Source organism: Equus caballus, chromosome 16 (genome assembly GCF_041296265.1).
Source record: "Equus caballus isolate H_3958 breed thoroughbred chromosome 16, TB-T2T, whole genome shotgun sequence".
NCBI lineage: Eukaryota > Metazoa > Chordata > Mammalia > Perissodactyla > Equidae > Equus > Equus caballus.
Genome location: NC_091699.1, coordinates 54,353,200 through 54,366,232, shown reverse-complemented (window position 1 = coordinate 54,366,232; position 13,033 = coordinate 54,353,200). Strand labels below are relative to the sequence as shown.

The following is a 13,033-nucleotide window of genomic DNA, read 5'->3' as shown; positions in this document are numbered from 1 at the left end:
AGTCCTTTCCCTCCGATTTCCCCCGACGGCTCGCGCTACTTCTCTCGGCCATTGTCCCTTGTCCCTGGTGCTTCCTCCTTCTCCGTTCCCCATCCTCCTCGGGCGCCTGGCCCGCTTCCTACCGCCAGCCGTAGCGGAGACTCGCGGGGGTCAGGACGCCGCCACTACGCCCTCCAGCTGCCCGCGCGCCGGGGCGCGCAGGTGCGCCCCGCCCCGCCCCCCCGCAGCCCCGCCCCGGCGCTTACGTCACAATGACGCGCGGCCCGCGCAGGCGCAGCGCGGCCGCCACCCCTCCCGCGGCCGGCCGCTCGCTCGGTATTATGATTAGCGCTGGGTGCGGGGATTCGGCGGCCGGGAGGGAGTCGTCGGCGCCGCGGCCGTTGCGGACGGACGCCCGCCTGCCGGCTGAGGTAGGGGCGAGCGCAGAGCGCGGCCCGGCGCGGCGGCATGGGCGGGGGTGTGGGGCCGGCCTCCGCCGTCGCCGGGCTGGGAGCCCGGGCCGGGGCGCCCGCCGCCCGCGGAAAGTAAGTTGCGCGCTCAGCGCTCCCCGCGCCGGCCGCAGCGCGGGCCCGGGAGGACGCGGGCCCCGGGTGGCGGCGGCGCGGCCTGGCGGCGGGGCCCGGGCGGGACCCGTCATTGCGGCGGCCGGCGCTGGCACCCGGAGGCCCTGCCCTTGCGGCCGCGGCGGGATTGCGGCACCTCGGGAGGCGTCCGCATCCCCGCGCCCCGCCCCGGAGCGGGCCGAGTGCGGCGCCCGCGGGCCCCGCGCCCCGGCCGGGCTCCCCGCGCCCAGGTTCTCTCGCGGGGCGTGTATTCTTCTCCGAATGTTTCCTTTTTCCGACGAATCTAGCAATCTGGCCGCGGCAAGGGGGTTCCTCGGTAAAACTGCAGCCTTACAATGGAATGGAGATATTGTTGTCTGTATAGGAAGGGCAGTGGGGTAAGGAAGGAGGAGCGGTGTCGTTCCTGAGGGAGAGCTAGAATTTTTCAGATTGGGAAACCTCCGTTCTTTTCCATAGTCATCGCCTGTTGATTTCTCTCTGGACCTTTTTTACAAAAACCTTCCTGACTTTTACTTGGACCTGGGATCCAAGGAAAGTGACAGCCTTTTATCCTGGGAGGGTTCCTGGAGCTATGTTGTTCCTGACACTTGGATCAGATGCAATCCCATGGCTTCATAGGGAGTTCGGTTCAAGTCTAGCATTTGGGGAGAATTTAGCAGTGGGGTTCTTAGATTTGTATACATCTGAGGATATAGGATCTTTCTGTCGAGCTACTTTTCCCCCTTCCATTTAATTGAGCGCATTCTCAAAGTCTTAGAAACAGGTGATAAAGCTGTCTTAATGCCTTTAACATTTTATGGTGAAAGGTGAAGCATGGCTTGCCAAGTGATGAAACTGCAGATGTTGGGCATCCTGTTGAATTTCCACCGAATTCCTGTCAAACATCAGACACCTCAGTTTGGGTTCCTTCAGTTTGTATGGGGTTGGGATGCTAGTCCCAAACCAGTCTAATTTATCAGAATGTGTATCAGTGTACTTGAAAGCCTGGGGTTGTCAAAGCTTATGTAATCAATTAGTTAATTTATAATCTTGTTACATTGCTTTCCAGATTTATAAAATCATCCCCTTAAGGAAATCTGTCTTCAGCGTCTGCTTAAATATTTCTCTTGGAATTGAATTCCTGAAGAGGAATGTACTGTACAAGTGGTGATTAAAGCATACTAATTAGACAAATTTCTTAGGAAAAAAACCCAAACAAAACAAATACATATTGATTCTTTTATCCAGCTGTCTAATTTTCCCTGTTAGGAAAACAGATGTCATTCCCATTTTACAGAACTAGAAATGAGAGAAGTTACATGACATTCCCAAGGTCACGTGTTGAAGCAGTATAGTAACTGAAAATCAAGTGCAGGTTGCTTACTTTTCCTAATACTGCATCTAAAAGGCTTTCCAGGCAGGGAACTTGAGTGCCACCTTTCTCTTTTCTAAGTTTGCACAATGAGTTTTTATTGTTTTATTTTGTGCACAAAAATCACTCTCATTCTATTAATTTTTTACTATTCTGAGTAAATTTTTTCTTACTGCAGTAAAATCCATTCGTTTAAGACATGAGAACTCAGAAGTTATATTGATGTTTATTTTTCTAGAACAGAAATATAGATTGGGCCTTTATGGTTCTAATTTAATCCCATAATCCTAAACTGAAGGCTTTTCAATGTCCTTATTAAAATTGAAGGGTTTTCCTAGTATTTTTACTGGTGGCAGGAAATACTATTTGTCTAAACTTTGCTATGGGTGTTTCGCTCATATAGAAAGTGAAACTAAATAGGAAAAAAGCTATGTTTTTTTGGAGATGTTGAGCAGTCGTGGTTCTAAGCCTCGGTATAAATAAGGCTTGATTTCTTCCTCGTAGCCGCTTGTCTGAGCCTACAAGCTCATTACACTGCCCAGGAAGAAAAGAGTGCAAGTGGACAGGATTTTAGGAATTAAACATAGATGAGGAACTCTAAAGACTTGATATAACTGCATGCCAGCTGTTTGCTTAACAACCAAAAAGTAGAGTTTTGGCCAAGATGCTTTTATAAGAAAATTATTATTCAGAATTTAGGTACTTCCCAGTGTGCGTGTAGTGCAGGTAAATTCTTAGAGCAACTTGGGTGGAAAAGTTAAGTGAATTCCAGCAGTTTTGAAGGTAAACTTAACCTATGTTCATTTATGGAGCCTTTGTTTCTCTGTTTTGGGGGCCCTGGGTTAGAGGGTAGCAATAGAAAAATGAATAAGAACCAGTTTTTGCTTTTAGTTGTTTACAGGCTATTGGGGACACTGAGGTAAACAGTAACAATAGGATCCGATGAATGCTGTGGTGAGGCATAGGCGAAAACCCCGTAAAGGCACAGAGATGGGGCAAGGAACAATCTGATGTGGGAATGCTTCATGGAGGAGGTGACAGTTGAACTGGTCTTAAAGAACAGGTAGAGTTCCCAGGCAGAGAAAAGGGGAAAGGGCTCTGATGGTTCAGGGAGGATGAGAAGACAAGGTCAGGTGGTGGAGGGAGGACTTCGATCCAAGTGGGTGAAAGGGAGTTGCAGAGGTAGAGACCGTGCAGCTGTTCTTTTTTTAAAAAGAACATGAAAAGGAAGCGGGGGGAGCTGGGGCAGTAGCTGTGGGCATGGAGGGGAAGTGTTTTGGTGTTTTGCTTTAGTTTGCGAAGTGCTGCTGTAGAATCTCTCAGACTCAGTGGCCTCCTGAGTGAGCACTGGAAGTTGTCTGTCCTGGGTGATCTGAGCTACGTTATTCACACTGTGGATCGTTTCCTCATCTGTTTTTCTGTACAGCTGCTTTGGGTTGAGGCCTTATATCCCATGGGAAACCATTTCTTGCCAGTGGTAAGGGAGGAAGCTGTCTAATGAGGATTCCTACTTCACTTTCCCTGAACATTTATTTCTTTGCTGTCACTTCCAGAGCCTCCTGAGATTCTGCTTTGGTCCCTCCAGCACTTGGCCTCTGCTCAGGTAGGCTCTTCCATGACAGATGAGGCCTTGTTCCTCCTTACTTGTGTCGTACGTGCCCCCAACAAACTGCTGTCACGTCGCTACTCAGCAGTTGCTTCAAAGTCAGAGGGCTTCATCTGCCCATGCACTGTGATGTTTTCAGTCCCAGAGTGTCTCCAGGCTCAAAGTAAGATCAGGTCTATCGTTTATCCAAACACATACTCCCTCAACTACATATTGGCCCAGAAGTGTCATGTGGCTTATGAAATTAGTGCTCCTGAAGTGTGGGTTACAGGACATGTAACTGATCACATCCTAGCCTTACTCGGCCTCAGTTTCTTAGTTGTCGACATGAGATTATCTTTCTCAAACCCAAAAGATGGTCAGCTCTTTGAAGGCAGAGACCACTTCTTTGATTTCTGCATCCCCAGACCAGACAGAGTTGTGCCTTGTGTATAGTCAGCGTACCCAAGAAGTAACTTGATGAAGGAACTTGAAAAATCTAAACTTTAGTTTGTTGATTTTATTACCCTGTTAATAGAAACCGTACCCATTTTAGTACAGCTGGGTTGGATTTAAATTGTTTTCGGTCGTAGAATTTCAGAACTAGAAGCAAATCTTCCTCTCTGTACCAGCATGCAGTAGCTGTTCAGGAAGTGTTGGTTCCTGTCCTGTGTCCCTGGTGTCGGTGAAGGGCACCACCTGCTCCATTCTCTGCCAGAGTCATTCCAGGTTTCCTTCTTTGCTTTTCCCGCTGGGCATTGAGTTCTTGGATTCTACTTCCTAAACGTGTCTCCTCCGTGACGTCCTCATCGTCACTGCCCAGATGCTAGCTGCCCGTGTTTTCAAGTCAAAGTAGTCATTTACCGGGAGACGTTTTCAGTAGTCTCTGTACTTGTCTCCCAGCTCGAGGCTTGCCTTTCCGGTCTGATCTTCACTTTGCTGCCAGAGCGCTTCGTTTAACTGTCACTTCTGATTGCCGTTCCCCAGCTCAGGAGTCTTCTTTGGCTTGTTAGTGCCAGCTTTCATTTGTTCATTTAATAAAATGTATCTATGTATTTTGGGTAGATGCTGTATTCGGCAGGCCCTGGGATACAGAGCTGAATAAAATGGACATGGGCCTTAAATGGACTGAACTTACCATTAGTCGTGTGGAGGGCACAGATTATTAGTCACGCTAATAATCATGTAACCACAAGTGTGATAAGGGCCATAATGGAAAAGGACGTGGTGCTATAAGAGGGCACAGAGAAACGGTGTGCAGGGGCGTGGGGAGGGGAAGGCCATGGTCAGGAAGGCGACCTTTAAGCTCGGCCCTGAAGCACATAAGGGCTGGCCACACCTGAGGAACATCAGCTGACTTGCATGGAATACAAGGCCCTTTGGGTGTCTGGCCCTTGCCTACCTGTCTGACCTTGTCTCCTACGCTCTGCATGTGTTACTGTCCCCGTCACACTAAGCTCTCTCAGCTCTCTTTTCTGGAAAGCCTCTTTCCTGCCATCTCCATCTTCAATTCTTAGTCAGACACACAAAAAAATGACTTTCTCTGAGATGTCTTCTATGAACTCCCAAGGCAGGTTTAGGGAAGAGAACACCTCTACTGGCATGTCTGTCCCTGTCAAAGATTGTAAACAACTTGAGGCAGGGATCTTCCTAGTAGATGCAGTAGAGGCGTTTAGGGGCACTTTGGTGGGCCACTTAGGCCCAAATAGCAAAATAAGACGGGGAACTAAGTATACAGCCCCTCTCAAATATTGGACTCTCCTGGGAGGAGGCCAGCTCTGAAGAGTTGGGAAAAAAATCACTGGGTGATTTTGATCCCACTCACACCGTGCTAATATATATTATCCTGTTTAGCTTTCATAGTAACTGTCTAAGGTGGTGATTATCTTTGTTTTATAGATAAAGACATGTCTGTCTGTAGAAGTTGAGTAACTTGTTGGGCTCCAGATGCTGTGGTACTCTTTCCACTGTGCTATGATACTGCTCCTCATATTTGCTGAATAAATGAATTTTAATGATTTTTAAAGTGCACCCTCTATGGTGAAGATAATAAGAAAGGTTGACTATGTGGTACTCTGAGATGCTGAATCTTAGTGTGCTATCCCAGCTCCTCTCTGGGTGTTCCCTCCCCTCTATGTACACACACACCTTTTAGGCCAATATATTGTCTTTATTCTATATTGCATAGCTAGGGGACAAGGTTTGAATAATATATATAATTGAGTTTAATTCTCAGCCATGTTGGTTCTTCTGTATTAGATTATATTTTAGATAATGTAAGTTTTACTCCTACAGTATAAGTTACCTAGATAAAGTTGATTTTAGATTTAGGACATTATACTAACAAATATTTGTGGGCAAATTTTGAAGCTAGAGTGTACGAGTGTACTGTATTCATGGATCTCTTTTTAAAGTAGTCAGAATATTCCACAGCCCTTTTTTTTTTCTTTTTTCTTTTGGTAAGGAAGATTGGCTCTGAGCTAACATCTGTTGCCAATCTTCCTCTTTTTGTTTTCTCTCTCTTTTATCTCCTGAAAGCCCTGGTACGTAGTTGTGTATCCTGGTTGTATGTCCTTCTAGTTCTTCCGCGTGGGTTGCTGCCTCAGCATGGCTTGATGGGTGGAGTGTTGGTCTGTGCTCAGGATCCAAACCAGTGAACCCCGGCCCTCCAAAGCAGAGTGTACAAACCTAACCACTTAGCCATGGGACCAGCCCCTCCTCACCCTTTTTATTTAGCACTGGACAAAAGCAGAGCTGTTGAATTTTAAAGTAAAGTTTAGCTTTCTATTTTATCTCATTTTCTATAGGTTAAACAGCTCTCTCCTTATTGGCATAAAGTATTTTCAGTACTACTGGAGAAATTTGGAATGAGAATATTCAGTCTATAGTTTCAGGGCTTGATTTTATCCTTTCTGCGCTTATTTTATTGAGTGTTTACTAATCCTGTTGTGAAGGAAAATGCTTTTTCAGAAACAAATGGAGAGAATGTAATTTGCAAAGTACATTAAAATTGCAGTTTAAGAGGGGCCGGCCCGGTGGTGCAGCGGTTAAGTTCACACGTTGCACTTTGGTGGCCCTGGGTTTGCTGGTTTGGATCCCAGGTGTGGACCTATGCACTGCTTATCAAGCCATGCTGTGGTAGGCATTCCACATATAAAGTAGAGGAAGATAGGCATGGATGCTAGCTCAGGGCCAGTCTTCCTCAGCAAAAAGAGGAGGATTGGTGGCAGATGTTAGCTCAGGGCTAATCTTCCTAAAAAAAAAAAAAACAAAACTGCAGTCTAGGAAAGGTTAAAGTTTTTAAGCAGAAAATAGAACTTCCCTAAATTTTACTTGAATTACTCACTTGGTGTTGGCTGTTCTGTGCCTCTGGAGAGGAATCTTGCCATCACAAAATTGTATGCAAACTCTGAAGTTATTTTCAAGGTGCCGTTCTATTTTCAGATGACCAGGAATTACCTCAGTCCGTCTTTTGAATGGTTATTTGCCTTTAACTTTCTTTCTCAACTTAAAAAGCAGTTTCTAAAAATTTCAAATAGTTTTTAATGGGATTACTTGTTAATCATGTTTATTAGGTGAGTCTTTGGAGGCACTAGGGAATTTCCTCCTTTTAATTGATTGCTGGGGCAGGTAACTCACGTGGCATGTCAGAATTGGAGGAACAACAGAAATGTCAGAATAGATTTATTTCAGTGCTGTCGTTTCCCTGGGAATTAGAAAGGCCTAGGTCAAAGGGAGGCATTATATAATTGCAGGAAAAAATAAAGGGCCCAGGATTCAGTGGGACCTGGAGTCCAACCTAGGCAGCTCTTACCTGGGTGTAGGACTGGGGCAAGGAGAGTCCTTAACCTCTTTGACCCTGCTGTCTCGTCTGTAATAGGGTATGATACTTCCATTATATTGCGGGTTGTGAGGAATGAATGATGTAAAAATGTAGAGAGCCCAGTACGTATGTAGAGTCCCAGTAATTAAATTGTTTACTCTTTTTGAGACCTGCATCAAGGCAGAACTGGAATTCTAAAATGGGCAGTTGTGGCAGTAAAAGACATTTTTAAAATATGCACTGAGACAATGAAGGAAAAGTCAACTGTGGTTTTGCGTATAGGACTCATTTCTATATAAACCTACTTAGGCTAGTAATGACTTTTTCAAAAGTAGCATGCGTGATAATGCGAAAGATCTAGTAAGTCAAAACAAAAATCAGTGTTTTATGGAACTTTAACGTGAACAGCGAACTTTTTAAATTGGTTTAAATTCTCTAATGCCCTTATTCTTCGGTTGCTTTTCTGTTAATACCTTGAGAGTTTTCCTCTGCTGTTGAGGCCTCACATCAGCTCTGTGATGAGAAGCTCCTTCTGTGCTTTTTTAACTCTTTAATGACACTTTAATTAACCTTAAATATAATTCAAAGATAATGTGGTGAGTTATTTAGTATGTCAGGTTTTCCCTTAGTTTTGAGAAGGTGAGAGTTCATCACGGATTCCCAGATGGTGAGCCATTAGGTATTTTTCAGGATCAGCCTTCTTAACCCTGCTAAACTTATCTCACTTCTACCCTAAATTATAACTTCACCCAAGCTAGTGTTCTCCTTTCTGAAGCTAGCCAGCCACGTGCACTCTCTGCCGCATGGTCCCCCCACTTTTGGGAGTGGTGGTCCACTCCCCGCCACCATTGAAGTTGGTAAGCCCTGGTCTGTGGGCTGCCCCTGTCCTTGGGGATCCTGCCTCTAATATTCTCTACTCTTCCTTGGACATACCTCGCCTAGGCTGACTCGTACAATTACTTATCTTTTTATATGTAGATATCTGTAAGATTCTAAAGGACAGGAACTGTGTTGTGTCCTTCACAATTAGTGCTCAAATATTTGCTAATGAAAATAGATGTGGTTCCTGTTCTTTCCTCAGCCTGAAGGAATCGCATCCCTCATGGGAAGCAAAATATTTCATTGAATATGTCTTATTTCTTAAGGTTACATAAGTAGGCTTCAGACAATATATTTTCAGGGAAATTGGTGTATTTCATAATCTCAATGGAAAAGTAAGTTGAAGGAATAATTATGTTCAGAAAGTTAAAATTTTAATAACCTCTGCCTTCCTAGATTATAAAAGCAGCATACGTTTATTGCCAGAAACTTGAAGAGAAAAGCATAAAGAAAAAAAAATTCTATAATCTTACCAATTTAACATTTTGATATTTTTGATATATATATATGCAGACAAATTATATGCTTTTTTAAAACATTGGTATCATATGCCATCAAATTTAGTATGTGAATTTTTTAATTAACCTTTTCTTGTGAGAATTTCTCCATGAGATTAAATAGCCTCAAAATATAGCAGCATAGTGTTGATGTTAGGTTTACTGTGATTTATTTAACAATTTCCTTATTGTAGACCCTTAGGGTTTTTCTGATTTTTTTGCATATATAGATATCATAGAACATTGTTGAATATAAATATTTGTCCACATCTTTATTTCTGAAAGACATAAATCTAGTAGTAAGATTACTGAATCAAGGATATTAATTATTTTAACGCTCTTGATACATACATTGCCAAGTTGCTTTTCAGAAAGGTAATTTTCAGTCCCAGCAGTGTAAGAGAATCCCCAAATGATTATGTTTTTCAAATCAAAGTCAGTGAAATGTTAGGTGCCACTATTTTTGTTTATGGATTAGTTGATTTTTTTCTATTCCAACATTCTTTTTTGACCAGTTTCCTTTTTTTTTTAAAGATTTTATTTTTCCTTTTTCTCCCCAAAGTGCCCCGGTACACAGTTGTATATTTTTACTTGTGGGTCCTTCCAGTTGTGGCATGTGGGACACCACCTCAGCATGGCCTGATGAGCAGTGCCGTGTCCGCGCCCAGGATCCAAACTGTCAAAACCCTGGGCTGCTGAAGCGGAGCGCGCGAACTTAACCACTTGGCCACGGGGCTGGCCCCTGACCATTTTTAAATGACTATTTTCATCACAGTAGCAGCAGGGGGAAAAAAGATGATAGGGAGTTAACATGAGTTTTGACAGTGTTAATAAAAGCTTTGGAAGAGAGATTTAGATTATTAAGTTTTTAAATTCTCCCTAAGTTCCAACTTAGATTCTGTTTTCTTGGCAAAGGAGTAATTGTGGGTTGGCTTTATTTATTTTGGAGTATTTCCTACACACTAGCTTTTGCTTAGGTCATCATTTATTATTCGAGCACTTTATACCAGGGCTGTCACCATACTAATTTTTTAAGTCTCACATACCCTTAGGTAGAAATGGTGACATGCTTAACATTTTTCATCACTTTAATGAGGCAATTCTGTTGAGGAATTTGAACTTATATCTGTGCCGGTGTAGGTTTTGTGGCTTGGATGTTAACCCCTTTCTCTCTACAAATACTGAGTACTACTCTACATCAGTTAATAAATCGCCAGACTCCTGAGTACGTTCAAATTCCTTGATATATCCTGGGCTATAGCTTGTTTTACTTAGAAGAAATAAAGATTACTCAAACCAGCACTTCAAGGAATTGATCTGCATTGGCAGCCCAGTCACTGCCTTGAGAGGCTGGAGCAGGGTCTTCAGCCTGGCATTCCTGGTCACCTCAATGGCCCTGAGTCTGTTAAAATTGCCTACTTGGAAGAAAACTTTCAGCACATGCTGTAATAGGTGGTTACCTTCCCTTGGAAAGTGCTTTCTTAGATATTTGGAGGTACAATTTTGCCTTTTAGGACATTTCTCACAATAAATAGTTGACTTTAACCTTTTAATTTATAGTTCCCATCTTAATTCCGTCCAGTGACTGCAGACTGATGCTACATGATATACTGCGTGATAACCACATAGTACATTCAACTAATCCAGTGAAAAATGCTGGTTTCTTCCATAACTTAGGACCTGTTGACCTATTTGTGGTTTCTTCATCTTCGATTTATAGCTTATATTGACAACAACTGGGAGGAGAAGTGCTTGTCCAGAAATGTGCAATCTTGTTGACTTTGGATAAAAAGAGCAGCGGTGGCGGCTGCATGGTAGGGTTGGGTTTATTTTACTTGACCTGGGTATCCTGGAGGATTCAGTCTCCTGTGTTCCTTGCAGCCTATACCATTTTTGTTGTAGGTGTATTTGAAATTTTAGCGGTAAGATCAGGGTGGTAATATTCATTGAGAGATCGTTAGTTCCTCCACTTAACTTTTCTATAAACATACAGTTTAGTCTGATATTTCCCTTGAGTAAGAATTAAAGTTTTTATTTTTTGGTATTCGTAAAGGATTCCAGATAATTTCCATATGTAAGAAGCTTAAATACAATTTTAGTGTGACTTTGCAAGAAATTCTTGTTTTAGTTGTCTGTATTAGAGGGAGAACATTGGCACAGATTTTTTTTAAAAGCATGTAATTTGTTTGGGAGGTTTTTGTATATTTGAATATTGGTGGTCTGATTTTGGGGGGTAATTTATAATATCCCAAACAAAATGTAGAGAGGCTATGGAAGTACCCTGATTTTTGCCCGTGGCCCTTTTTGTTCAACTCCTCTAGTTTCTCGTGCCCTGCTTTGGTTCATAGTGGTTATCTGCACAGAGCCACCTTGGGGCAAAGTGCTGTTTTGTCCTCACCTCTCCTGGGAGAGGTGTGAGTAGGAGACATTTGTTTGATATACAGACCACGCTGCAGTGGTGATGATGTCAATGAAGAGCTAAACGTGAATTTTGACAAGAACAACAGGGTGAATTCCACATTAACTGTAGGTTTAACAGAGGCTGGTTCTACAACTGTTTTCAGCAGCTTGCAAAACGTGTGTAGGGCCACCCACACTTCCTTCCTCTTCTCCAGCCACACCCGCACACTTCAGTTGCTTCTGCTCTCTTTAGCTGGGAGAACATGGGTGTATTCTTGCAACACATACCAGTGCTTGTTTTTCAAACATGAATTTCCATATTATAAACACTCTTGACTAGTTGGTCTGTTTCATTTAGGTCCTGCCTTGTTATATGCATATGTGAGCATATGCTAAGTAAGACTGCTCTAGAATGGCCTAATTAGTAGTTTTGCTGTTTTAAAAGATGTCATCTTAGCCATATAGACATTAAAAATACTGATTTAGAAGAACTTAGTGCATGGAAAAATGTTCATCATATGAAGTAGAGGAAAAGTAATTGTCAAACTCCATATACACTGTTTTAGCTTTGTAAAGAAGCATAGATACAAATGATATATATTCACACCTGAAGAGAGGTCAGCCTAGATGAGATTACAGTTGTTTTTTTTTCCTCCGTTGTGCTTTTCTGCATTTTCTAAATTTTCTAAAGTGAACTTGTATTGTGGAGAGAAATACTTAAAAAATGGTTACAGTCGCCCCCCGATCCCCGTGTGTGTATGTCTGTGTGTATTATCTCATTTTATTAAAAAATTTGTATCTGGGCATATATTATACATACAAAAAAATTTGGAAGGCTGTGTACCAAAATGTTAACAGAGGGTCGAATAATGGATGATTTTTTTAAAGTCCCCTCTCTTTTTGCCAATCTATATGTTCTAAATGTATTTTTTTCTTGTACTGCACAGATATTTATTTCATAATTAAAACAAAAATACTGAAAGGAAAGTGATAGGTCAAGTGGAAAAAGTAGGCTGCAAGATACATAGTTATGTATAGAATGATCACACGTTTGTAAAACAAAGAAGCAGCTGTATATAAATATTTGTAGAAAGACCACCAAAATATTAATAGTGCTGATCTTAGGGTAGGAATATGGATGCCTCTTTATTCTTTCTCCTTCCTGTTCTGTATTTTCCATATTTTCTATAAGACTGCATGACTTTGATGGGAAAAAATGTAAGGGAATATTTAGTCCTTTTTGAAAGGATAGATTTGATAGAGAATCATCTTTGAATCATTTTAACAGCAAATACTTAGATTTTGGGGGATGTTTTATTGAGAAATCGTCAGACTTTGATGCCCAACTGGACACATTATTTCCTTTATCAATCTTAAGGACCCATTTTCAATTTAATACGTTGTAGGAAACTGAACAGCAGAATTTTTAATGAAAGCAAAGAGATAATAGCTCCATAAATTCATTCTCTTGAAGTAGCCTAGAAGACTAAAAGAGTTTCTACTTGAGTGGGCGAGGATGCCATCATTATCACAATGATGGTGGTGGTGGTAGCTGGTATTTACTGACTGCTTAGTCTATGCTGGGCTTTATTCTAAACACTTGACCCATATTAACTCATTTAATCCTCACCACTACCTATGAGGTTGCACTCTTACTACTCACATTTTCTAATGAGGAAACTGACCATACAGAGAGATCAGGTTTTGCTCAGGTCTCCTGGCTAGTGATTGGTGAGCTGGGATTCACACCCAGCCATTGGCCTTCAGAGCCAGTGCTCAGGCACACTGGGCTACCACACTGCCTGGCCCCAGGGACTGTGGATGAAGCACAGGCTGTTGGAAAGAGAGAAGCAGGCAAGGGTAATGGGAGGAGCTACCGTATGCCCCCTGGAGCTGAAGGACCAGGTAGGCATCCCAGGGTTCACCTGTGCCTAT

At 42.6% G+C, this 13,033-nt stretch overlaps 1 protein-coding gene across 6 annotated transcripts in view; it reads left to right on the top strand.

Annotated features, from left to right (window-relative positions):
- The first annotated feature begins 258 nt into the window (after positions 1–258).
- SNRK (SNF related kinase) overlaps positions 259–13,033 on the top strand; it is a 60,692-nt gene continuing 47,917 nt past the window's right edge. The window contains exons 1-2 of one of the 6 annotated variants that reach the window (XM_023620628.2): positions 278–410; positions 3,468–3,517. In XM_023620628.2, coding sequence (XP_023476396.1) covers positions 321–410; positions 3,468–3,517 — 140 coding nt within the window. In that variant the 5' untranslated portion in view covers positions 278–320. Of the gene's footprint in view, positions 411–3,467; positions 3,518–13,033 lie in introns of all 6 variants that reach the window. The other 5 variants (XM_070237889.1, XM_023620630.2, XM_023620629.2 and 2 more) reach the window with 5 other exon arrangements.